The following is a 27638-nucleotide window of genomic DNA, read 5'->3' as shown; positions in this document are numbered from 1 at the left end:
ATACCAGTGCTAAATGTAGATATCATTAAGTATGAGTGTCTTCACAAACAAAACCTTACCGTGGGGTCCAGCCATGAAAGCAGGAGGTTGTCTTTCTTGTGTGGGGGTCTGTGTGCCATCTTGGATATAGCCCATCTTTTTAATACGCAGCTCCACTTTAAGAGGCCCTGCCTCCAGGATGGCTGTCTCTACAGGAACCCCATGAATTGTAAACATCTCTTGGAACCTCTTAGAGGCAACTACAGCATCAGTCCGCGTATCAAAGCGAATGTATATGTAACTGTCATCCTCACGGTAAGAGTGTGGATCTGGGGGACGCAGGTCTCCTTCATCTGCACTGATAAATGGTTCTTCTTCAACATTTGGTGGGAGACGTGTGTGCAACAGACGTCGCAGACGTTTGCTTGCCTGCCTCAGTGACTCATCCATTTCACTGCCTGAGGAGCTCTCTGGCTCACTGTCAGCACTATAGCCCACTGTCAGTGGCCGTTGTTTAGACGATTCTCTCACTGTTCCTACTGTCACCTTACTACTGTGTGAGGCAACTCCAAACTTGTTGGTAACTTCACAAGTGTAAACTCCAGTATCCTTTGTGGTGATGGCAGTGATGACCAGTGAGCAAGTACCATCATTATAAATATCAATATGGTGGTGCTTGCTATCTGTAAGTGGTTCTCCATCCTTTAGCCAACGCACCTTTTCAGGTTTACCTTCTACCACACATTCCAGATGTATTGTGCCACCTGGTTCTTTGGTCTGGTCTTTGAAAACATCTTTGAAGACAGGTCGCATGTCCTTGCGGGCCTTGTAACCCTTAAAAGCAGCTTGAATTTTAATGGCAGCATCTCTGAGATCAGGCTCATCTTCTTTACTGATTACCATTACGTCAGTCTCCTCTTTAGATACCTGTTTCGTATCTGTCTGCTGAATTGTGGCTGTTTTCACTTCAGTCTGATGCACTGTTCTCTCCTCTGCCATCTGGAAATGTGCAAAGAACCTCTCAGGGGTCATTGTCTCTCCTTCAGTGGCCGTAGTGACAGAAGATTTGCTGCTCTTCTTGAGATAGGACACAAGTGATGAGCCTCCCGGGACAGATTCATCCTCTGAGCTGACACACACTTTGGATTCAGTCTGCTTCGCAGGCACAGTGACTTGCTCCTTCTCTCTAGATTTTATTTCAGCTTCATCTGAGGACTTTACTTCCTTCTGTTCTGATTTTGTTTGACCACGTTTAGCGCCCTCTTCAGGTTGTTCAGTGATGGAGTCCAAAGTGGGGTCTTGACTCATGCGCCGTTTTTTAGCCGACTCCTCCCATAGCTCATGGACATCACCCTCTTCAACAGCTTCTGGAGGCAGACTGGGCTGTCCCAGTGCCTCTGTCTCTACCTGTTTTGTCTTTATACCTACAACCAAAATACAGTTTTCATTCTTTCTTCATACATAAACATTTAAAATCATCTTCTGATGCTAGACTTGGCTCGGCTTATCCGAGCTTAGTGTGACAGATATTTGTGAAGGCTTCAGATGTTTGAGAGGGACAAGTGTATAAAGGTGTTTAACTTCAGTAATTGGAGGGTGAATTAAAAAACAACAACACAACAAATACAATGTCTTACCTGAGACAATTTGTGGCTGCACAGCTGGTTCTGTAAAACAGTGAGAAAACAAACACATATATATTAGTTTAAAATACTTATACAGTATATTACCTAGGTAGCAACAGTATATATAATTTAGTAATTGTCAATCAGAATGCTATACATTTATATAACTGTTGAAAGTACACAATAACATTTAATAATAGTTTGATACATTATATGAATATACTTTTTAAAAAAAAAAAAGCATTCTGGTTTGTTTTGTGTCGTTAGTAGATGTATGATGAATCTCTAATTACACTATTCTCACCTGACCAAACTTTCACTGTAGTCATCATCACTCATTCACAATTTGGCCAAAATAGTTACATGACTCACAGAGTGGGAAGACAATTAAATGTGTATTTTTTTTTTACAGCTTTCCTTTAACAGAACATAATTCTACTCAACGGTGATGACAATGATTTCAATGTCATTTCTTATCTATTATAACAATTAGTGTTTAACAGACCAATAATAAACAAAATGTCCTTGTGAACAACCCTTGCTGCACATTGGACATGCTACTACTCACCGAGCTGCACAGTCTGAGGCAACTCAACAGGCTCTCCAGTCCCAGCTCTGTTGACGGCTGCTACTCTAAACCTGTAGCTACTCCCGGGGCTAAGATTTTCAACCACAAACTCTGTGTTGCACACAAGTTCTGAATGGCATGGAAGCCAGAGACCACTGTCTACCAGTCGCATCTCCACCTTGTAGCCAAGAATGGGACTCCCTCCATCATGTAGTGGAGTGAACCAAGAGAGGTTAACAGAATTTTTAGTCTTACTGAGGACCTCTGGGTCCTCTGGAGGATCAGGTACAGCTGTTGGAAAAAAAAGTAGCTCTCGTGAACACAGAGAAAAGAAACTACACCCTAGTCAGTCTTTCAACGTCTGCCCTTTATAGTGTTTTTTCGAACGGTGCTTTGATATAAGCGCATTTATTAATGAGTTGCAGTATACAACAAGGGGACCATTTTAGCATTATATGACATAAAGGTCTAGATGATAAAATGTTTGCCATGCACTGCAGTCATAAAAGTTCCTGGTTTATTTGAAACCAGGAACCTTTGTAAGATGTAATATCCCTATCTGACTTCACATGCTGTCATCTTTCAACTAAACTCAAAAAATAAGGGCACAAAAGCACAAAAATAGACATTGTTGTTTTCAAAGTAAAAAATAGTGTTTTTCTTTATTTATATATTCTGTCAATTTCCTTTAATCTATAATTGTGTTATGATGTGATACTATGGATTTATCGTCATATTCCTTTGTTTGTTCCTTTGTGACCCCACGAAGAGTAGCTGTTGCCTAGTGTAATGGCAGCAACACTAAACAAATAGAACCATTATAATTTAACTTCATTACACTGTAATCTATATTTATCTGTATTAGGATACATTGTCAAGATTCACTGTTAAGATAAGACAATAATAAAGAAAATGTTACAAAAGTCTTACTTACCAATGATGGAAAGCTTAGCCAAAGAGAGAGCATCTCGAGCAGCGAATGTAATTTCCTGCTGGGGCAAAAGTGGTGCCTTTCTCAGGACAAGGCGATAAGAGCAGCCATCAACCCTCATAGACCAGAGATCGCTGGGCTTGAGCTCAACGCCATTTGCATACCAAGCTACTTCTGTAGATGGTATGGGCTCGGTCAGCTCAACACAAAACTCAACCTTCTCTCCCACAGCAGCCACTTTGTCTTCCAGACCCTTAACAACATCCAGCTTCCATCCTTTTGGGAGAAATGCATAACATTAGATGTTAAAAGGATGCCAATTAAAATACTAAGAACATAAGTGTGTAAATGAATGATCATATAAGAATGCATGATTAAATCAAAACATATTGTAAGTACAGTTACATCTAAAGTTTGTGTGACTCACCCTTGACTGAGAGCTGGGCAGATGTGGATGCTGTGCCAGCTTTAAATGTCACTGTACAACTGTCATGAACATGCAACTCTTTAAGAAGGAGCAGATGACGACGACCACTCTCAAATGTAACAATCTCAGCATTGGGAGATTCCTTCACTGGTTTGCCATCAAGAAGCCAGCGGAAATCTTTACTCTCAGGACGAGACAAGGCACACTCAAACAGGGCTTCGCCTCCATCAAAGGTTTCTGCATTCTCCAGACCCTGAACGATGTTAATAGGTTTGCCTGTAGAAGACAGGGAAATGAAGAGAAAGGGAGAGAGGGAGAGGAAACACACAAAAAATAATTTAAGAAAGCTGCAGAGTTTAAGACTGTCCACTCATATGGGAGTTTGCCAACACCTTTATAATGATTACTTAATTCAGCCAAACAATTTTTGAGATAAAGAGAGAGCAGAGGGGATTCCGCAGAGATAGGTGGTCTTTTCATGTGGGGGGAGAAGCTCACCTTCCACATTAAGTGAAGCAAACACACAGGTCCCCTCTGCCTCACAGGAGTATGTGCCTCTGTCCTCAGCGGACACACAGCTAATGTACAAGCGAGCCACATTCCAGTCCTGCTCCACTACCACCCTTCGGCCATCAGGCTGCAATGGCTGCCCGTCTTTCTTCCACTGAGCCCTGACTGGTCTTGAGTACTGGCAGATGAACTCAGCCGGTTGGTTCTCGACCACACAAAGGTCCTCCATCTCGCTCACCACTTCAACTGTGGGATCTGAGGTTGAGGGTCACAGGGTCAGGCCTTGGCCATGAGATATAATCATATTCTATGAAGGACATGCCACCTGACATATGGATTTTATAACCCCCAAAGGCATATTGATGAAATGTTCACATGCGAGGGTCATTATTATGTTTTTATTGTGCTGTATGTGCCATGGTAGAGTTTACAGTGTGTTCACTTTGACTACTGAATCGTCTTGTGGCAGCATCCAGGGGGTCAAAAAGCCCAACTGTCAGGTTTCAGGGTCACAACCAAAGCCCAAGAGGAGCAAAAAGAGGTATGATAGGTATGATATAGAATAAAAATGTCAAACTCATTAAATAGGTGTGGGGGAAGTTAGGATTTTTAGTACTCAAAGGTTAGAGGTGTGGCTTGGTGGGATTAGACGGTGCAGGTGGAACATGAGTGCTGAACAGCAGCCGGCCTGCATGGGTGGAGCAGCACTTTACAAACACTTCTTCTCTGTTGTCTATATGTGTTTCACTAACCCTGTACAATAAAACTTGGATCAAACAACACCAAAACCAGCCTTCTGTATGTGAAACACTGATATTCCAGTCACCAAATAGTCACTCATTATTTACATTTCCAAGTTTAGGGCTGCACAATTTAATAATCACAATTATGCTTTCCACTTTTGACACTTAAGTGTACCTGGCTTCAGACAAGACAATAAATCTCTAATGGAGAGACTTGCTTCCATCATTCTTATATTAACTGTGCTCTGCCTCCCAAAAGACAGCTTTTGATGAAGCCAAGAACATTACAACAAGGCAACAACTGTTTGGCTATGGTTTTGGATGAGTAATGTTCAATGAGTTAAATAAAATGTAGATCGGGCATCAGTCCAGCCAAAACATCAAATACCAAGTGAAAAACAGCTTTGAAATACTGGGGTAGCAGCAAGATACAGTAGGTCATCCGTGTACAAGCAGTAGAAACCCCCCAATGTAGGCATCACAATGATCTTTACTGTGAGGTTCTGTTGTCAACATACTGATTAAAGTACCGTAAGCATCAACACCAGAAACATGACAGCTGACTACTAGTTTATGAAACCAAAGGCTCTAATGTGTTTTCAGTAATAGTGCAGGAAAGTTTTGTTGTAGAAGAGTGGGTGGTGTGTGTTTTAAGAGACATTTGCTGGCAAAAGCACTGACTAATATTAAATCTAAATAGAAAATGTCAAGACCTTATTTTGCATTTCGGACTTGAACAACAATAAAGGCATGAAACACATTTAAAATGTATACATGCTTAAAATGACCATGATCTCAAAAGTGAGAAACACAACTGTAGTTATAATGTTTAGCAGCCCAAAATACTCTAGTGAAAATAACGATGAAAATTACATCTTCTATGTTACATAATTTAGTTGTGGTGCTACACCCAGCTGAATGTTTTATTTGCGTGAAATCATGGCATGAAAAACTATTGTTATACTATTAATAGTATTATTAATATCATTATTGTGATTAATGAAATGAGGAAAAAACTGCTCATGCATAAAGGAGCACTGACATGAACTTCAAACTTTTTATGCAACCCTGCACAAAACAATCACCTTTCATGTTTTATCCGCTTTTCTTTTTTCAAGAGAAATTACTACAAATCGTCGATGCTAATCATTAAAGTGTAACTAAACCCCTAAACCACTTATTTTCCAAGTGAAAACCACTGAATATGGCTATTTAGTAATGTTACTGGTTGATCCAGGTGCAAATCTTCACCATTGAGTGTAAAGTACTGAAATTATACATGCTGTGATAAAAATGAACATATCTACTGCCTCTCTGGTCAAACACCAGTTTTTTTAAACACAAATTTTGACATTGGCTATTTTAGTCCATGCTTGTGTCACTGGTACACCCTTTTATCACTCTCTTGTCTAATCAGCATAAGGCTCATTGTACCTGACTCCTTCTTTTGCACTGTCTCCTCCTCTCTCTCCACAGGCCTGCTGTGAGCAGCACCTTGTTGAGCCATGTTTCCATTGTGGTACAGTTTGATTTAGTGCAGTACGGTACAATACTGGAACAGTAAAGCCCTCAGTCAGGCTTGCGTTTCAGCTGAGAACAGTACCTTTACTTGGTAGGTGGGGGGTGTGGGCTGTGCTTGATGGCTGCGTCAGCGAGATACGTAGAGTGATGTCATAGACTGCAGGCATTGAAGAAACACTGGTTGAAGGGAAGGGACTTTTTTCTGTCGCCCAATCAGCTCACTGTTGTGGATGGAGCCGGTCTAGCTCCACCCATACCGTACCGTACCAATACTGTGGTACCCCAAGGGAAGGGTACCAAAAAATGCAACGGTTGGGGTGGTTACTTTGGTACTATTCCTAATGGAAACGCAAAAAATATGTACTGTACTGCACTGAACCGTTCCACTCGGTTGAAAAATGGCAGATTTCACTACCAGACTGTGCCCATTTGCTGCTCTGCACTGTCCCTCCCTGTCCCTCACTCAGGTCTCAGCTCACTTCTTTGACATTATTTCAAAATCAGGTATTGGGCAGAGTTAGCTGGAAAAGAGGGGGTTTAGTTACACTTTAAGGAGAAACAGAGAAAATTCAGTATATTTTAGTTTTGTGTCAACAATAGAATTCATAAAAGTAAATGTTGCTAGTTGCTAAACTGAACATAATAGCTGCAGGACATCCTTGAATTTAAAATATTGTGTCTATAAGATTTCATATGCAAACTTAAAATGTTGCAGGGTTTCAAAAAAGAGATTAAGAAACTGCTCATCACAGTTTCTAATTGTTATTTTTGTAACATGATACCTTTGACTAAGAGCTTGGCGGTTGATGATAAATTGTCAGTTTTGAATGTGACAGTGCCAGAGTCATCTGTGGCCAGGTTCTTTAAGGTGAGTGTGTAGATGTGGCCTTGGCTCATCCCTATCTCACTTAAAGGGCTGTTCTCCAGCAAGGTGCCATCCAGCCACCAATACACCTTGCCAGGTGCTCTACCAGACAGCTGGCAGGAGAAAGTTGCCCATTCCCCAACAAAGACGTCGGTGGTCTTAAGACCAGAAACAATGTAGACTTCTTTCACTGTTGAGTGAAAAATACAAATAGGCAAATAGCCTAAATCATACTCATTATCTGCATTATGTCATCTTAAATGACGGTGAGACAAAAACTCTTCCATCAAGGACAAACAACAGTATTTTAAGGAGGCTACCTTGCACTGCCAAAGAAGCTGTAGTGAGCTGATCCCCTGCGTCACAGGTGTAGTAGCCACTGTCGTCAGGCTCCGCGTTATTTATACAGAGCTTTCGAACACACCCTTCCTGCCTCATCTCATACTTCTTATTGGGCTGGAGGATCATGCCTCCTTTCCTCCATTCAACACGAACACCTGGCTTAGTCAGCTCACAGTGAAGGATAATATCATCACCCTCCATGGCATCCTGGTTCATTAGCTCTTTCCGGAAGGACACTGGAATACCTGGTGAGATTTTAAAATGGTAAAGTTTTGCGTCAGATGCTGAGAGGAGAGGTTTGGCACCAGATAGTTAAGATGAAAAGAGATATGCTGGTGCAAGAGTCTGTGGTTGGCTGATGTGAGGGTTCAAGAACATGTCAGTTGCTCAATTCAATCCTATTTTAGTCAATAGTCTTGAATTTGATCAACAGGAAAGAGACTTTATTAGAGGTGGCAATGTTTGTTACCTTTCACAGTCAAGGTGACCTCACACTGTGCATCTCCAGTGTCAAAGGTGTACACTCCTGAATCTTCAGGTAACACATGGTAGATATGAAGCTGATGGGATGCTCCACTCTTCTTCAGGTCATATTTGAGACCTGCTTGAATGGCTACGTTATTTCTCATCCAGGTGACAGTGGCCTTGGGGTCGGAGATGGTACAGGCCAGAGTGACAGTTTCATCTTCTAATGCCACAGTGTTTTGTGGTCTCTCTATTATTAGCACTGTAAACATGGGAAACCCACAACTTGATTTAAAAACAGGAACATTTATATGCAGTCCTCTACCTTTTCTTTACAAAGCTGACATTAATAATTAAAAAAACTAAATATATACATGCACGGATTACTGTATGCTTTTGCACATTTAATCAGACAGTGAATCAAGATGTGACATTTAAGTATTATAGATAACTTTGTATACAAAAAAGTATACATCTGAAAATTAGAGTGTGGAAGATGATGACAATGATGGTGTGAGCAGAAGTTGTTTGGTGGTCGATGAAGATGGAGCTGAGGATTAAAAACTTCAAGTGACAATGTGTTCCCCTTTACCTTTGGGTTTCTCCTCCACCAGCAGACAGGCCACACTCTTCTCTTCTCCAACTACGAAGGCAACATCCCCTGATTCATCTGTGGTTACCATCTTCAGGACCAGACGGTGCACTCGGCCCTGGCTGCTCATTTGATTCAGGTCATTATTTTGGAGCAGGTTGTCTCCAAGCCACCATTCCCCATTTGTCACGCCTGAATGTGACAGCTCAACCTCAAAGACTGCATCTTGCCCGGTGGTAACAGTGATATCGCAGAGTTCCCGGATGATGCGCACATGCTCTGAGGGGGAATGGGATTGTAGTCAGTGATCAGACCTCAGCAAATTTTGCAGAAGGCATCACTATGAGAAGATATCCGCCACCAAACATCTAATCTTAATATTAATTTAACACATAATTCTTAGAGTTTAATCTCTACAAATGTAGTTTTCTTGCCTATGCCATTCTAATGAAGTCTGATTTCACAAACATTAGGCTATCAACCACGTGATAATTACCTAAAATAAAACTGTCCAAAAAGTTAAATGCTGTATAAGAAAGTTAGCTAAAACATCGGATAATTTTAACTTAAGTTGAAATAATCATCCTAACTGCAACTCTACAACAGAAATATATGAAAAAGAATAAGTTCCTAAGTAGAAGACATGATCCAGTGGGAATGGTATGGATGAATGTAAAAATGATCTTCCGGGAGGATGATGATAAGAGGAGACAAGAGACATAGTTGAGATGAGGATGAGCTGTTACCTTTCACAGTCAGTGTTGCAGTGCTTTTCTTGTCTCCCGTATCGCTGATATACTCCCCCCTGTCCTCCACATTCAGCTTGTGTATAACCAGGGTGTGGGTGGTAGCTCGCTGCTCAATAGTGTACTTCTCCCCACTGGTGAGCACAGATGAGCCCTTTCGCCAGATTACCTTGCAATCAGGACTGGATGTCTCGCAGGACAGGCTGGCTTTACCTCCTTCAATGGCCTCTTGATTTTCAAGCTCCTTCTTGAATGACACAGGAGCAGCTGACAGAAAAACCATTAATAATTAATTAGGTTGTGTTAACTAAGATTATTTAGAGGCAAATATTTTCAAGTAAAACACATTGTACCAACAAGCAACATTATTTATACTCACAATTTCAATATTTCCATTCAACAGAGCAGCTTATATCAGAACACGAGGAGGACAGTTACAAATCAGTGGCTGACCTTTACTTGACCCACTTAAAAATAAATGAAATGTACTAATTTGTTCATTTGGTCATAAAAGAAATGAATTGTGAAACTAATGGAGTTTCATCAGTGCGGAATATGAAAGGGACATATACTGATCAGCATGGCAATATGTAAAAAAATACAAGGTTTTAAAGCGTAAAGAAAATGTGATTAATTCAAATCCAGTGAATAAAAGTATGAACACATAAGTATGATGGGAAGTGCTGAAAAGCACATATGTTGGATAAATAAGAAAGTGTAATGAACAAGTCAGAAAGTGAAAGAAAAGCCTTTTGGAATCACAAGTATCTGAGTTCAGAGATACTTTATGGGAACCTTTAGAAAAGATTGAGGGGAGGAGTCCAACAAGAACAAAGCGAAGAATCGAGCAGAGTCCAGGTGTCACTGTCACAATAGCGGATTCTTGCCTTAAAGGAGCCAAGTGTTTCTCTTACCTCTGACTGTAAGAGAAGCAGTGGACGTGTGGTTTTCCACTGTGAAAGTGACTGTTCCTGAGTCAGCTGTGGTGACACCTCTGAGTGTGAGGCTGTGTATTTGGCCCTCAGTCTTGATCAGGTTCATCTCATTATTCTGTAGCGGGACCCCCTGAAGCTTCCACTGGGCCGAAGGTACTTCCTTGTGAGAAACCTGACACTCAAAGTGGACATCTTCACCCTCGAAGACAACGCAGCTCTCCAAGAATTTCAGAATGCTAATCTCGGCCTCTGTTTGGCAAATTAAATTCAGAAGAATAGTTACATGGTTGATGAATTAAATAAGAGTTTTACAAAGAAAGTGATGAAGTTGTGCAGATTGTGATCAAAGTGTGACTGAATATTTCTCCCAAGCTGTTATTTTGAGTAGGGTGAGTTACTTTTTGTGAAGAGTAACAAAGAAGATGCATATGATAAGATGGGATTGGTGATAAAGTTCAACATACAAAGTGCTCATGTGAATAAGTGAATTGTTTTTGAAAGAGTGAATAGGAAATCAAGAACACACAGAGGATGAAAAGTAATGCGGTGAAGAAAACTCCAAACAAGATCTCCAGATGAAAGGTTGATGCAGTTCACACACAAGTGTTGTGAGAGGACAATCACCAAGACGGAGTGAAGAACAACATGCACGCAAAACAGGACTCCAGAAAGAGTGCATGAAAAGGACAGTCTTAACTAGACAAACCCTACCCCGCACAGTGAGAACAGCTGACGTCCTCTGGCTGCCTGTATCACAGGAGTATTCTCCTGAGTCTGCACCCCGTAGTTTGTAGATGACAAGCTCGGCTACCGTCCCTTCCTGTTTCAGGTGATACTTGCTAGTGGATTCCAGCACACTGTCACCACGTCTCCAGACCACAATAGCCCCCGGTTTTGTAGTCTCACAGCAGAGACTAGCTATCTCCCCTGCCTGTCTTTCAAGGTTCTGCAGCAGGGTTTTAAAAAGGACAGGCTGGGCTGCAGAGGAGGGAATTTAAAAGAATGGTAATGAGTCACAAAGTAAATAGCAGAGGTGGAAGTGAGTCATACATATCCAAGACACTTAGTGTCAAGTGTCACTGTAAACGTTGAGTCAAAGCCCAAATTTAACTCATAAGTCAAGATAGCTTAAGCATAACTAGAATGCCAGAAACAAGAATCCTCTCCAGTGTATCGCTTTAATTTAATAATGTGTCAACAACCAATGCTACTTAACACCAAAGCTCATCTTTTCATATATGTTATCTGCAGTGTATCATATATTTTGTTTAATATTTACAAAGATAAAAAGGTCAGGTCCTCGCTATTTAAATTTCTACTTAAAGGAGGGGTGTCAAGTAAGAAAACTATGGGCCAAAATCCATCACACAAACAACTCAAGTATCTCGACTGCAAACAGAAGTTTCAAAAATGCGTACCCTTCACAAACACTTGTGCAGTGCTTTGATGGTCACCAGTGTCACATGTGTAACTTCCAGAATCCTGTGGGTCTACATCATGGATTATTAGCATGGCAAGTTGTCCTGTCTGACTAATTTCATACTTGGCACAAGGACAAAGACCAAGTTCTCCTTTCCTCCACTCCAAAAGAACACCAGATTTAGAAAGCTCACAGTGCAGGGTGACACTGTCCCCCTCATCAGCTGTTAGGCTTTCCAACTCTTTTGTAAATGTGACTGGTGCAGCTAAAGGGTGAAAAGAAATGACCAGGTTTTTATCAACAGTGTAAGGTCAAGAGTGATGAAGAACAAATAAAGTGAAATAAACAACAAATCAAAACGAGAGGACCAGATGAGATGACAACATAGTCCTACCAATTACTGCAAGAGAGGATGAGCTTGTTGTGTCCTCTGAACAGCAGGTGTAGTTCCCTGCATCTCCAGGTGTCAAGTTGTGGATCTGTAGCTCGTAACTGAATCCTGTCTGCCTCATCTGGAACTTTTCTCCCAAACTAAGGACTTCACTTCCTTTCTTCCACTCAACAGTGAGTCCAGGTTTAGAAAGCTCACAGTGAAGAGTAACACTACTTCCCTCCTCAGCCTCCAGGCTCTCTAGCTCTCGAATGAATATGGCTGGAAGAACTGGAGATTGAATACATTAGATAAGGTGTGGCTGTGTTTCTGTTGTGACCAACATGATTTCAGATAGGGTAGATGTGTGCTACAGTATAGATGTTGTGTAAAAACATATTAACTTACCTTATCAGACATGGGGTTTAAAGTACAAACAAACAAAAATAAATGTATGCCCCCTTTAATATGTGCACACAAAGGTATTCTTCTTAGGACCCTGCATTGATGTCCATTTATGTGGACAACCAAAACAAAGCTTTATCCCTAACTTAATCATATCCAGTTAATGCCTTGACCCGCCCTACATGTTTAACACACATGATTCAAATGGTCAGCTCACAAGCAAGTACTGCAGAAGCCTGATAATGACCCATTTATTTGAATCAGGTGTGTTGGAGCAGGGAAACTTCTAAAACATCCAGAGCAATGGTTCTCCGGGACAAACCTCACCATAATTCAAATATTAGCCCTAAATGCATTCTGCATAATTCGGACCAGGTTCTGGTCGCCATGAGGACTACTGGTCTGGACAAGGTCAGTGTTTATGCTAAAGAAATCCTTAAAGGTGTAAAGAGGTAACAAATATAAGCCTACACACACACACACACACACACACACACACACACACACACACACACACAAACACACACACACACACACACAGTACAACAGTCAAAAAAAAACCACTCGAAATGGCCACAAAGATATTAATTCAGACTGTCAAACCCAACTCTTCTTATATTCCCCTCACAACAATCCATACCATAGCAAACCAGGCATTCACATGTGTATATGAAGTGAGCAACAACAAGACAAACTAAAAATACAGTACACAAGAAACGTCTACCTTCTCCTTCTCCCAGCTTTGTTGGCTGTTGAATAATTCAAAGTTCTTTAAACAAACCAAAACCACTGAAAATAACAGATATCAGTTGATTCAAAATGAATGGCAACTGCCAATGTGCAATTTCCAACTCCTCTGCCAACAAGGACAAATTAATCAGACTCTTGACAGAGCCCTAATGCTATTTCACATCATAATAGTTTGGGCATTTCATCTGCTATCACACAGCATGTGATTAGGCAAAATCCCCAGTACACAAACAGCACCAACAAAATTAAAATGACTTAATTTGCTCTTATAACAAACATGCTCTCTGAGCTTTTTTTATTTAACTGCCACATACCTTCAACCCTCTTTTTGGATTCCTGCTCCTCAGGTTGAAGTTTGAAGGTCACTGCTGAATCTGTTGACATCTCTGCTGTAATTAAAGCAATTTATTTGCGTATAATATTGAATTATTTTAATTCACTGCAAATCTTTATCGACACACGGATCAATGCAGCAGATGAAAAGCAATGTGCCACAAATTGCACAACCACAAGGTCCAAGACAAGAAACACAGAGACTTGGATTTGAAATTGTCTGAGCTTGGTAGTGAAAAATACTGACTTTAACGTGAAGATGATACTGATATTCATGCAATATGTAATGACGACAGCAACAAAAAGCGCCATGGCCAAGAGTATTACACCAACAAGAGGCAACAGATGCACAGTGACCATCAAATAATTAAACACCTAGTTAGATAAAAAAAATGTTTTTTGTAGAACAATTCTATTTAATATTTAATTACTTAAAATAATTCGTTTTGATTATCAGTTTTTATTAGTATGTTATTTGGGTATATTTGTTAATTACATTGCTAGCTTGCTTAGAATGTTTGAGTTTTTGTTATTTTATATGATCGGTTTAGCCATAATGTGGGTATCATGTAAGTTACTTATGTAGGATGGCTGTTAAGGGACGAGAGTGCACCTGGGTGGGCTTATATGGTTGTTTACCTTGGCAAGAGAGGCAGACATGGATACTTTGTCCACAGAAATGGCAGTCACCTGACTGAACATTAAGTTTCTTTTGCCATGGTGCAATAGTTGTCATCTAATTAACTTAAATGACCTTGATTTTGATTATTTTGTTGTTAGACGAATAGCCACCACATAATCATTAAATACTGCTGAAATGGATCTATACTATCGCTATAAACTAAGCCTTTGTAAACATTTATTAACCACAATATATCAATGACACTTCCACAAAATGGCAAACAAAAGCACAGCCAACTGTAGCACAAAGACAAATACAACAGCAGCTTTAGCAAGATACTATAACCAATACAAAAAACAAGTACTATACCATCTTTCCCTATTCATATTGTGACATTATGTAAATCTAACCTTAAAATATCTTTACTCGATATTATTTCAGTCTATTGCTAACTGCTTGCACCGACACAAATAAGCTAAAGCCAAACAAACAGTATGTCAAGCGTAATACACCCAAGACAACAGAACAAGACCATGAGTATCTGGTAACGAAAAATATAAGCAGCGGTGACAGGAAATGAAGAAGAGTCCAAACCCTTTGCGTACCTGTAAATGTCCCTGTGGCCCACTGCTTCATAGATACTGCAGCATCAGTCTTCTTAACTGTGATAAGACACAACATTAATCTCACCATCTTACTCTTGTGAGTCCAATAACCTGAAGACAACTGCCAACAAGCGCTAATAAAGCACACACAGTCAAACACAACCCATCAAACTCACTTCAGTGTCGCCTGTATGCAGCAATGTCACAAAAACATTTTGTAACATTGCTGCACACATGATGCTGGTGTTCTCCCAGGAAGTGTCACTGGGAGTTTAAGCCATATCTCAAAACAAATGTCAAAATCAATAAAGCTACAAGACAAAACAATTACAGGCCCCTTCACTATTCTTTCACAGATCATTAACGACAAGTGAGACACAAACGGAGTACTGCCATTAACATACACCATAAATAGGCCTAAATACACACTTGCAGCAAAGCATTAAAACAACTGAAAACACATTTACACAAAAAGAGACCTGACAGAACAGCAACATATGAGAGCTGATAAAAACATAAAAGCCACATTCTTTATATGTTTCAAACATTCTCGAGGCAAAACAACAAGCTGCACAGACTGTAAATCCAAATTGAACTGCCTGCTGCTCTGTATTTTCCACTTCTGTGGTTTTAAGTGTTTTTCTACAAGCAAGAAATTATATCCCAAATAAATCCACCACACCACCATTATTAACAGATAGCACCGTGTCCAACAAAAGCCATGCATACATTTTTAATTACCTTCCTGTGAATCTCTGTGACTCTCCTGTAGAAGGAGCTGATGTTGAGGAGTCTGTCCCGTAGTTTGTAGAGTCACCACTATTAAATTGAACACAATATTGGTAAATGTGACAATCCACTCTAACAGTTAATGGGTTCTCGAAGGTTAAAAGAGCAGCTGATAAGAACATAGATATCTTTACCAATAAGACAGTCACCCAGAGACCAAGATCCCCTCTTACGTTTGCCAGCAGGAAGATGAAATAGTGCAGTTATGTTATACAAATAGCAGTAGAGTAAACCCATTATATGCCTCAAATCAATCCCTCAAGCAACAAGACACAATTAAAGCCAACAAGCCAATGGCAAATACAAATGGGCTAAACAAAAAAAAAGCAAGGCTGACAGTGTAGAATATTACCTTCTACTTTTTCATGTATCTCCTGCATGGATGTGTGCTTGTCTTTAACAGCTATGGTTGAAACTTCAATGGTCTTGGCTGAAAGTATGACATAGACATAGAAATGCAACAAGTGACCATCAACATTTAAATGAATAGAAGTTCAATCTCTGAAACTGAAAGACAAAAAAATGCCACGCACAAATAAATTAGGCACAAAGCCAACAAAATTCTCAAACTAACATGCTACCGGCAACGATATTTTGAAGTCCGGGCTATTATCAGAAGCAACCTTTTGACACCACTGAAGCAAACAACACAATTCTGATAACATCCTGTAAACAAGACTTGACACCACAGGGAGACTTTTATCTCCTAGTGTACAAGGATCAACATACAGGAAAGCTGCACATGACACCACAAAGGCCATTATCAAGATAGACAGAGCACATACGGCATGTTGCCATCTTCCTTTCATACCTCCCATTGTTTCCTTGGTGTCCTGCCTTATCGTTTCCAGTTTAGCAGGTGAAAGAGGAGCTGACGGCTTTGCAGCTATGAGAGAACAATCTGTATTCAGAATGCTGCAACATGCTCAGTCATGTACTGCAGTGTTTCCCCAACTTTATATGTAAAGACACACTTTTTAAGCAAGACAAACAATCTCCGTAACAACAGCAAGAATATCAGGTTTCTGACTATTTTACTGCCATTCTGTACCATCATATTATTATTTTAAATAGGTAAGCCAGACATTTCAAGAGATACACTATAGACAAAAGTATTCAGACACCTGACCATTCCACAGAAAGGTGTATTGTTCAAAAACATATACAGCACTTTAGTATGGAGTTGGTCCCCTGGTTGCAGCTTCAAGATTATATGGGAATTTGAGGCCATTCATTCATTATCTACTTCATTCCATAGGTGCTTGATGGGGAACAGATCTGGGCTCTGTGCGGGCCAGTCAAGTTCTTCTACACCAATCTCATCAAACCATGTCTTTATAGTCCTTGCTCTGGGGATCTGGGGCACAGCCATATTGGAATAGAAAAGAACCTTCCTCAAACTGTTGCCACAAAGTTGTCCAATATAAGAATGTTGAAGCGTTAAGATTTCCCTTCATTGGAGATAAGGGGCCTAGCCCAAAGCTTGATTGAAAGACCTACATTCAATACTTAACAGTGGCTGAATACTTTTGTCCACATCGTATATATATTTGATAAATAATTCACAACTACATTTGTGTTATTTTGAAAATCTCGAGTAAAAGGCTGGTAAACATACCTGCAAAGTTATTCTGCAACCCAAAATAAATCTCCCACAACCATGTAAGGGTCCTGACCCAGTCTCTGGGAATAAGTGATCTATAGTAATTTACAATAATAACTAAAAACTTAATATTGCCTCAGCAATTAGCAGATAACACAAGCTGATAACTACAGTACAAAAGATCGTCTTGTCTGATTACAAAGACAAAATGTTTTACAGACCAGCATACACATATCACTCATCCACACCACTATAAAAAAAGGAAATTCATAACAAAAGACACACAAAAAAACTAGCAATGAGCAAGACAAATGACCTATGTCATGTGGAAAGGACTAACTAGGTATTACCCCGAGTTTTTGGCTGCATCCTTTCTGTGGTTGTTTTCTTGAATGTACAATAAAAAACACTGAAGGCAAAGCAATAAAAAACATTCCAAAATTCAAACTGCAGAGAAGTGATACAATGTGTGGGAAGCAGTCTGATGTTACATCCACCTAGAAAGTTGACTTTGGATGAATCAGCAAAACACTAAAAAGAATCTTCAATACAAGTGCTGAAAGATCATATTATCAAATATATTTTCCTATCAATTTAACATCATTGCAAGTCAATAAAGATTATATCTAAATATTAGATTTTCTAAAGTGACTAAGGTGGAAATGTATGTAACAACACAAAATGGGAAAAGTTTTTAGATAACATTGTAAAGACACATCTTAATGTAATGTAGAGGTTCAAATCACTAATCCTCGTACCCTTGATCTTGAGGCTGGCTGTGGTCTTCTGGTCTCCACACACACAGCTGTAGTCTCCAGTGTCTTCTGGCACCACCTTGTTGATGAGGAGTTCACACACAGAGGCTTTCTGCTTCATCTGGTACTTTTCTCCAGATTTCAGCAACTGTGCTCCCTTCTTCCACTCCACTGGGACTCCAGGTTTAGTGAGCTCACAGGACAGAGTGACACTGGTTCCCTCCTCTGCTTCTTGGCTCTCCAACTTCTGTTTGAACATCACTGGTTGGGCTGAGCATTGTTCGTTGGTTAGCATCAAGGACATGCCATAGCATACAAAAATACACAAATAAATGGTCAAACACAAAAAAACAATACTTATCATATAAACTCCAAAACAAACATGTCTCAATCTGTGTGAATATAAAGTGGTTCTGTAAAAGATTTAAAGAACCAATTCTTTAAAAATTGCCCTACCCTTGATTTTGAGGCTGGCTACAGTCTTTTGATCACCGCACACACAGCTGTAGTCTCCGCTGTCTTCTGGTACCACCTTGTTGATGATGAGTTCATTCACAGATGCTCTCTGCCTCATCTGGCACTTTTCTCCAGACTTCAGAACCTGTGATCCCTTCTTCCACTCCACTGTGACTCCATCTTTAGTGAGCTCACAGCGCAGAGTAACACTGGTTCCCTCTTCTGCTTCCTGGCTCTCCAACTTCTGTTTGAAGGTCACTGGTTGGGCTGAGTGTTTATTCATTGGTTAGTGGTGAACGTTTTGCTATCACACATTATTTTTGAAAAATGTAAAGTAAAAAAAACAGAACACAAACACTGACGTGGTAAATTCAATGTTGACTCGACAATCAATGTCACAGTTTAACCCTGTTGTATCAGGTTTTAAAAACCATGTCATCCTACCCTTGATCTTGAGGCTGGCTGTGGTCTTCTGGTCTCCACACACACAGCTGTAGTCTCCACTGTCTTCTGGTACCACCTTGTTGATGATGAGTTCATTCACAGATGCTCTCTGCCTCATCTGGCACTTTTCTCCAGACTTCAGCACCTGTGCTCCCTTCTTCCACTCCACTGTGACTCCATCTTTATTGAGCTCACAGCGCAGAGTAACACTGGTTCCCTCCTCTGCTTCCTGGCTCTCCAACTTCTGTTTGAAGGTTGCTGGTTGGGCTGAGTGTTGTTAATTGGTTAGCATTAGCAGCATGTCATGGTATAAATATGTTGATATGGATATAGTACAAACCAAGCACAAAATACAATAGACAAACACTGACAATTTGCAAGCAATGAATTCACACATACTCCAAAGTGTCTAAATGTGTGCATAGAAATCTGTGATCTTGTAAAATTGTGACACAAAAAGGGTATTTGAAAATATTCCTCATACCCTTGACCTTCAGACTGGCTGTGGTCTTCTGGTCACCATACACACAGCTGTAGTCTCCACTGTCTTCTGGCAACACCTTGGTGATGAGAAGTTCATTCGCAGAGGCCTTCTGCTTCATCTGGTACTTTTCTCCAGAATTCAGGACCTGTGATCCCTTCTTCCACTCCACTGGGACTCCAGCTTTAGAGAGCTCACAACTCAGAGTGATGTTGACTCCCTCCTCTGCTTCCTGGCTCTCCAACTTCCTTTTGAAGATTACTGGTTGGGCTGAGTGTTAATAATTGGTTAGCATTAGCAGCATGCCACAGTGTATACATTTTGCTATGGAAATAGTACAAACCAAGCACAAGATACAATAGACAAACCCTGACAATTTGCGAGCCATGAAGTCACACATACTCCAAAGTGTCTATGTGCATAGAAAACAGTGATCTTGTAAAATTGTGACACAAAGAGGCTATTTGAAAAATGTTCCTCATACCCTTGACTTTAAGGTTTGCTGTTGTTTTCTGGTCTCCACACACACAGCTGTAGTCTTCACTGTCTTCTGGCAACACCTTGTTGATGATGAGTTCATTCACAGATGCCTTCTGCTTCATCTGGTACTTTTCTCCCGACTTCAGGACCTGTGATCCCTTCTTCCACTCCACTGGGACTCCAGCTTTAGAGAGCTCACAGCTCAGAGTAATGTCAGCTCCCTCCTCTGCTTCCTGGCTCTCCAACTTCTTTTTGAAGATTACTGGTTGGGCTGAGTGTTTATTCATTGTTTAGTGGTCAACATTGTGCTATCACACATTATTTTTGAAAAATGTTAAGCAAAGAAACTGAACACAAACACTGACATGATAAATGTCAGAATGTCATGTTGACTACACAAACAATGTGTCAGTTTAAACCTGTTGTATCAGGTTTTGAAAAACAGATCATCCTACCCTTGATCTTGAGGCTGGCTGTGGTCTTCTGGTCTCCACACACACAGCTGTAGTCTCCACTGTCTTCTGGTACAACCTTGTTGATGATGAGTTCATTCATAGATGCTCTCTGCCTCATCTGGCACTTTTCTCCAGACTTCAGCACCTGTGCTCCCTTCTTCCACTCCACTGTGACTCCATCTTTAGTGAGCTCACAGCGCAGAGTAACACTGGTTCCCTCCTCTGCTTCCTGGCTCTCCAACTTCTGTTTGAAGGTTGCTGGTTGGGCTGAGTGTTGTTAATTGGTTAGCATTAGCAGCATGTCATGGTATAAATATGTTGATATGGATATAGTACAAACCAAGCACAAAATACAATAGACAAACACTGACAATTTGCAAGCAATGAATTCACACATACTCCAAAGTGTCTAAATGTGTGCATAGAAATCTGTGATCTTGTAAAATTGTGACACAAAAAGGGTATTTGAAAATATTCCTCATACCCTTGACCTTCAGACTGGCTGTGGTCTTCTGGTCTCCATACACACAGCTGTAGTCTCCACTGTCTTCTGGCAACACCTTGTTGATGATGAGTTCATTCACAGATGCCTTCTGCTTCATCTGGTACTTTTCTCCAGACTTCAGCAACTGTGCTCCCTTCTTCCACTCCACTGTGACTCCAGCTTTAGTGAGCTCACAGAACAGAGTAACACTGGTGCCCTCCTCTGCTTCCTGGCTCTCCAACTTCTGTTTGAAGGTTGCTGGTTGGGCTGAGTGTTGTTAATTGGTTAGCATTAGCAGCATGTCATGGCATAAATATGTTGATATCAAAATGGTACAAACCAAGCACAAGCAAGAAACAATAGACAAACACTGACAATTTGCAAGCCATGATGAAACTCAGAAGAGTGTAAATATGTACATTAAAAACAGTGATCTTATAAAATTGTGACACAAAGAGGGTATCTGAAACTCTTCCTCATACCCTTGACCTTGAGGCTTGTTGTGGTCTTCTGGTCTCCACACACACAGCTGTAGTCTCCACTGTCTTCTGGCAACACCTTGTTGATGAGAAGTTCATTCATAGATGCTCTCTGCTTCATCTGATACTTTTCTCCAGACTTCAGGACCTGTGATCCCTTCTTCCACTCCACTGGGACTCCAGCTTTAGAGAGCTCACAGCTCAAAGTAACACTGGCTTCCTCCTCTGCTTCTTGGTTCTTCAGGCTCTGTGTGAAGGTCGGTGGCAATGCTGTACAATCAAATGTTCATTAAACTTTAATTAGGGACAAATGGAACTATTTTAACAAATAGAACAACAAGTGTTTCTAGTATAAAACCTTCCAAAACTTTGCAGTAAAGGAATCCATACCAGTGACTTTAACAGTAGTAAAAGTTTGCTGGTCCACACACACAAGAGTACTCTCCACTATCTTCAACCTTCAAATCCTTAATTTTAAGTTCCAAAGACATTTTCTTCTGCTTAATCTCAAACTTCTCTCCAGATTTGAGAATCTCTGAGTTTTTCCTCCACTGAGTGTTGGCTGCAGGATTTGTTAACTTGCAATAAAGCGTGACTGTCTCCCCTTCTTTTGTGTCTTGATTCTTGAGTTTTTCTTTAAGAGTTGATTATGTAAAAAGGGTGTTGTATGTGGTTGGGCTGTGATGGTAGATGGAAAGTGATTTGTGGCAAAGCTGATGAATGATGACATAGCTCCTGTTGCAGATAGTTGGCCTTCAGAACCCAAACATTATGTGAGGTTGACTTATGTTGTTTTTTGATGAAATAACTAACTAAAATCCTTGTTATTAAAATTGCACAGAACATTACAAACATATATACATTTATGCCAGGCAGAGTGTTTGCATAATCAGACAATACATTTGGGAACATGTCGGTTGGAAATATTTGTAAATGTTAATGGATGCCATTTATAATTTGAGGATGTGCAAATAGTCTCTCAGTCATAATAATCCCAAAACAAGGAGGACAGAAATGGTGCCAACACACAACCAAAGATCCTTTGGTAATATGCTCACAAAGCAAGATAATGAGAACCATATTCAATGGGCAAATACAATAAATGCAGTAACAATTAAGCAATAGTCAATAGCATTTTAACAAATATGCACTCTATGTAGATTTGTACAGTGGACTTTATACAGCTCCATAAAATCCCACATTCTAAACGTATGAACATTAATTGTATTATATTAAATTGAATGAAAAAAGGCACCTGGTTAGTTATAGTTAGTTATATAACTTAACATTAACTATTTTCTTCCACACTAAATCCTGATTACATTTTCCGAGTTATTAGTCCTTACCTTTGACTGTCACCTTTGCCATGCTCTTTGCAGTGACCACATCACAAGTGTAGATATCAGTGTCTTCCTCCTCCAAGTGTCTGATGGTGAGCTTTAGGGACCCGTCTTTCTGGGACATCTCATATCGCCCTCCTGACTTGAGCTCTGTGTGACCTTTAAGCCATATCACTGTGGATGGGATTTGCGCCGTCTCGCACTGCAAAGTCACGCAACTTTTCTCATCCGCCTGGCTGTCTTTTAATGGTTTAATGAATTTATGGATGGGATCTGAAAAAAGAGGTTGTAATTTTTCAAACAAATATAGCAACAATCTTGATCACTGTTGTTATAGTTTAGTCTCTTGCACATAGACTCAAAGATGAAAACTGTATTAATAGCGAATAAGAGTCTTACCTTTAACTTCCAGTTGGGCTTTGGTTGTTGCACCTCCAACGACTTCACAGATGTACTCTCCAGAGTCTTGAGCAGAGACATCATGAATGGTGAGCTTCATGACCTTATCTTCTTGGCTGATGGCATACTTCTGGCTCTTTTTGATGGCTTTGTCTTCCTTTGCCCACCTTACAGTGTAGCTAGCTTGTGTTACCTCACAGGTAAATACAGCATCTTCTCCTTGAACAGCACTAACATTTTGTAGTCCTTTGGACACAGATGAAGCTCTGCCTGCAATGAGGGAATACGGCATGTTAATTTAAAAAAAAAAAAAATCTTTTAAAACCTCTTAAAAATTGATATACAGCTTACCTTCCACTGTTAATGTGGTTTTGGAGCTCAAGTCTTTAATGTTGAAGACCACCTCACCGGCATCAGATGGGGTGACATCCTTAATTGTTAGCATGTACTTGCGGCCTTTGCTGGTGACTTTGTAACGGCCTCCATTTGAAATGGATTGGCCATTAAGAGTCCAGGAGCACTCGTCAGTGTTCTCACGAGACAGGATGCACTCAAAGCTGCATGTCTCTCCCTCATTCACCTCAGCTGGCTTCAGCCACTTGGTGATTCCAATACCTATCTCTACATTTGAGGCAGAGAACATCAAGTGGTGAAGATGCCAAATAAAACCATATTATGTATTCAAGCTAAAGCTGTAGAACTGTTCATCTCAAACAATGGCACCAACCTCTTACAGTGACCTTTGCTTTAGAAACTTCAGTCCCCAGATCACACATGTATTCCCCAGCGTCATCTTTGGTGACATCCTTGATGATAAGTCCCAAAGACTTTCCTGTGTGAAGAAGCTCATACTTTGGCCCCGCCTTCAAGACTTTACCCTCTTTCCTCCATGTGGGAGAAACTCTGGGCTTGGACGCCTCACACGCCAGAGTTATCATACCTTTTTCCTCACCTATGACATCGTCTAGAGACTTGAGGAAGACAGCACGCTTCTCTATGGGGGAATTGAGAGCATGGATTATGATTGTACCATGTTTTCAACTTTTAAGTCCCAGGAATCAGATAATTTTGGCTTCTGGCAATGAACTGATTTTAACATAGTAATTTCAATTCTGTCACAGAGATAAACATTTTTTTTGTAAACACAGTTAGTAAAAGTTCTTACCTTTAACCTTGAGTGTAACAGACTCTTTAACCTTGCGTACTTTAAAAGTGATAGTGCCCCCATCCTGGGGTGCCAAGTTCTTCAGCATGAGCTTATGAACCTTCCCCTCATGAGTGATGGTGTTGACTTCATTGGTGAAGAGCACCTTATCCTTCAGGAACCACTGTGCCTCCTCATCTGCATAGTTAATCTCACACACAAACACTGCATCGTTGTCTTCATCAACCTCCGTGTCTGCCAAGTGCTTGGTGATTTTAATTTCACGCACTACAAGGAAGAAATATAGATTCAATTGAACGATCGCTTGGGTTCGAAAACCAAATTATTTAAAGTGTTTTAATGACAAAATATGCAGCTGTGGTACTTTGTGTGGTTGTTACAATCTGTCTTGCTTCTTAAATTATTTCTTACTTTTTCATTACCTTACAATTTTAATGTCTTATATTTTGTTTTATTTTAATAGTTTTCTTCCACTTGTAAAACTTTTTGTATTTTCATGTAATTTTGTTTTTCACATATATTTAGTTTTTATCTAATTTCCATTTCTTATATTTTAAGGTGTTAAGTGCCTGAAACTTCTGCAATAATGTCCCAGTTTTGGGAAAAATAGAATACTCCTACTCACCTACATCAATCAATGCTTCTGTGCTTCCTCTTATATTAAATCTGTGGTGTCCATGGTTGTTTATTTTCCTGCTTATGTTTATTTTTCTGTTCATTTTCCTGAGTATCTCTATGTTTTGATACCTATGACTGGTCACCTGTATTTAGTTTATTTAAGTATTTCCACTACGTCACGATGCCTTTGTGTTTTTGTGGGCTTTGAGTCCCTGATAAGCTGTAAAGCCTGTATACAAAGATGTACACTGTACCTTCAACAGTAAGTTTGCCTTTGGTCTCTGCAGGTCCGGACAGACAGCGGTACTCTCCACTGTCTTCCTCTGTTAGGTTTTGAATGGTGAGCTGAGCCCTTGTACCGTCTTGCTTCATGTTATACTTGTCTGATGCTGCCAGAGGAACCTGGCCTTTAAACCATGTAACCTCTTTTGGAGATGCAGAAAACTTGCAGCTGAACAGGGCTGCACTTTTCTCCTTTGCTTTCACGTCCTTGATGGGCTCTGCAATCTCAAGTGGGCGCTCTGATTATGAGATAAAGTATGTGATTAAGAATTTTGAATGTCAGATTTCAGCAGTTCTGCAGTGTATAAATGATTAAAACCATGTAGTGGATTGATCACATGTACCTTTTACTGTGAGTTGGGCAAGAGATTTGCTCTTCCCAGCTGTAAATTGCACAGGTCCCGTCATTGATGCTTTGGTCTTTTTGAAAGTGAGACGGTGCATCATGCCCTCTCTCTCCATTTCTGCATCAGCACTCTCCTGCACAGCAACTCCATTCAGAGTCCATGTAGGAGGTTTCACCAGTTCCACGCTGATCTCAGCTTCAAAAACAGCTGCAAAGGGTTCTGTCACTTCTACTGAACTAAGCTCCCGCACAATGCTGATGGACTGCTCTGGAGGGGTCAAAGGGAAAAAATGTTTTAGTTAAAATCCAATTAAATGTTTTCATACAAAGTGAAAATGTACTGTTTTCTACTGACAAATACACTGTTTAATACTGTCATCTATCAATATTATAAATTGTTATGTTCATTTCTTTAGTAGATCAGATTATTATAAAATATTATGGACAGACAAAACTTCCTATATTTCACATTTCTGTGATTTATGTTTCCACTTGTTTCTGTACATGCGATACCAACTAAATGTCTTTCCATCCTGGGAGAGGGATCCCTCCTCTGTGGTTCTTCCTGAGGTTACTCCCTTTTTTTTTTCCCCATAGAAGGGTTTTAGTGGAGTGGAGGTTAGTGGGGTCACTTGCTGTAAAACTGTGTTTGTGATGTTGGTCTATATAAATAAAATTGACTTGTCATTAGTATGATACTAAGCATTTTCAACAGATCGACAGACAGATACCTCATTAGTCTGATGGCCTGCTTTGTGTAAATTCTGTGAGTATGTATATGTATTTACAAAGTCATACAGAAAAATGCCTTACAGTAATTACCCTCACACTAAGTTTACAATTAATCGTGCCGTCTTGATCATGTTACCTTCTACAAGCAGTTTACAGGATGTTTTGTCGTCAGTGGCATCACAGGTATATGTGTCCTCATCCCCGGCATCCACATCGTTGATGGTGAGTTTTCGGTAGATATCCTCACTTGTGATCTCGTACTTCTTGCTGGGTTTAATTTCTGCCTTGTTCTTGTACCACTTCACTTTTGCACTGGCACGTGACACTTGGCATTCAAGATAACCACGATGCTTATACATCGCTATCTTATCCCTGAGTTTCTTCACAAACGTGACAGGCAGCTCTATGGTAACAATAAGACCAGATCAATGAAAACATTTGTTTATGCAAAGGACAAACAATAACTGCTACAGATGCTAAAGCCTTGCTTTAGGGCAATATAACACAGGCAGTCTGCATACTTGAATTATGCCAGAGCAAATGAGCCTGAAATAAAATGGCACATTAATGATTTTGAGGCATCATCAATTCCAACAATTTTTCCAGAAACTAAAACAGATTACATTACATAGGAATTACTGTGTGACAGTCATATTTTTTTTATATATCAGTTGCTGTTGGACTGACTGCTTTGTGCACTTTTTACCTTTATCATAACTGTAGGTAGATTATTTTTCTCTCAGTTCTCTGACCAATAATTTAATTGAACCATCACAGAGATGCTTAGCTATGATGAGTCAAGAAAGAAAGCTTTACTACAAAATCTCTGAGATACAAACCTCAGATAGAAAGATAACAAATGAGATATGCTTGCTTTGTTAGGCCTCAATGAAACTGAATAAAACTGAGATCAATTTAGAAATGTATCTGATAATTTTGAGGATTTTAACAATATCTGACTTGGTTATGGCATCAAAATAATTTACAGCATTCTGATTCAGAATCAGAAAGTTTCAGACACATTGACATGTGCATGAGATTTGAGAGCCTTGACAAAATCAATATAGAATGAATGGTCAACCACATCTGACCATTATATAAAATGCATCTGTAAAAATATACAGTATTCATGGTGAAGTGATTTCAGTGCATCATACATTTATTTGATTACCTTTAACTTTGAGTTTTGCAGTTGAAGAGGCCTTCTCAGCTGTGAATTTAATATCGCCCATATCCTCTGGGGAGACAGACTTGAACAGCAGTACATAGTTTCTGCCTGGATAAAGACACACATCAGCTTACAAAATGATTATACTTTTAATCATGATTCAGACTCATTATTCAACACTGCATGAAAGCAAAGGCAGATGAGGTTTTTTTTTCCTTACCCTCTTGTCTCATCTTAATGTTGTCACTGACTTTGAGTTTAGTACTTCCTTTGTACCACTGGCAGTCCACTTCATCATGTGAGATTTCACAGACAAATGCGGCACTCTCCTTCTCCATCACCTCCACATTCTCCAGTTTCTTAATTATCTTGATATCTCGGGCTGTGGGAAAATGTATGATATACATT

The 27638-nt window shown here is 40.0% G+C and overlaps 1 protein-coding gene across 1 annotated transcript in view; it reads right to left on the bottom strand.

The window, feature by feature from the left end:
• obscnb (obscurin, cytoskeletal calmodulin and titin-interacting RhoGEF b) overlaps positions 1-27638 on the bottom strand; it is a 54372-nt gene that overhangs the window by 12673 nt on the left and 14061 nt on the right. Inside the window, exons 23-60 of the mRNA XM_058625122.1 lie at positions 27451-27612; positions 27234-27338; positions 26199-26465; positions 25329-25598; positions 24957-25223; positions 24085-24351; positions 23647-23913; positions 23271-23540; positions 22920-23189; positions 22527-22793; positions 21184-21450; positions 20702-20968; positions 20218-20484; positions 19767-20033; positions 19286-19552; positions 18802-19068; positions 18358-18624; positions 17905-18171; positions 16355-16429; positions 15896-15973; positions 15496-15573; positions 14755-14811; positions 13509-13583; positions 12064-12330; positions 11668-11934; positions 10961-11227; positions 10229-10498; positions 9315-9581; positions 8569-8847; positions 7981-8238; positions 7490-7756; positions 7087-7359; positions 4029-4295; positions 3531-3806; positions 3107-3379; positions 2173-2463; positions 1617-1646; positions 60-1403 (exon numbers count right to left, since the gene is read on the bottom strand). Coding sequence (XP_058481105.1) covers positions 60-1403; positions 1617-1646; positions 2173-2463; positions 3107-3379; positions 3531-3806; positions 4029-4295; positions 7087-7359; positions 7490-7756; positions 7981-8238; positions 8569-8847; positions 9315-9581; positions 10229-10498; positions 10961-11227; positions 11668-11934; positions 12064-12330; positions 13509-13583; positions 14755-14811; positions 15496-15573; positions 15896-15973; positions 16355-16429; positions 17905-18171; positions 18358-18624; positions 18802-19068; positions 19286-19552; positions 19767-20033; positions 20218-20484; positions 20702-20968; positions 21184-21450; positions 22527-22793; positions 22920-23189; positions 23271-23540; positions 23647-23913; positions 24085-24351; positions 24957-25223; positions 25329-25598; positions 26199-26465; positions 27234-27338; positions 27451-27612 — 9807 coding nt within the window. The remainder of the gene's footprint in view (positions 1-59; positions 1404-1616; positions 1647-2172; positions 2464-3106; positions 3380-3530; positions 3807-4028; positions 4296-7086; positions 7360-7489; positions 7757-7980; positions 8239-8568; positions 8848-9314; positions 9582-10228; positions 10499-10960; positions 11228-11667; positions 11935-12063; positions 12331-13508; positions 13584-14754; positions 14812-15495; positions 15574-15895; positions 15974-16354; positions 16430-17904; positions 18172-18357; positions 18625-18801; positions 19069-19285; positions 19553-19766; positions 20034-20217; positions 20485-20701; positions 20969-21183; positions 21451-22526; positions 22794-22919; positions 23190-23270; positions 23541-23646; positions 23914-24084; positions 24352-24956; positions 25224-25328; positions 25599-26198; positions 26466-27233; positions 27339-27450; positions 27613-27638) is intronic.

The sequence above is a fragment of the Solea solea genome, chromosome 1 (assembly GCF_958295425.1).
Source record: "Solea solea chromosome 1, fSolSol10.1, whole genome shotgun sequence".
Taxonomy (NCBI): Eukaryota; Metazoa; Chordata; class Actinopteri; order Pleuronectiformes; family Soleidae; genus Solea; species Solea solea.
Note: the sequence above shows the minus strand (reverse complement) of the source record. Positions and strands in the feature narration are given on the sequence as shown.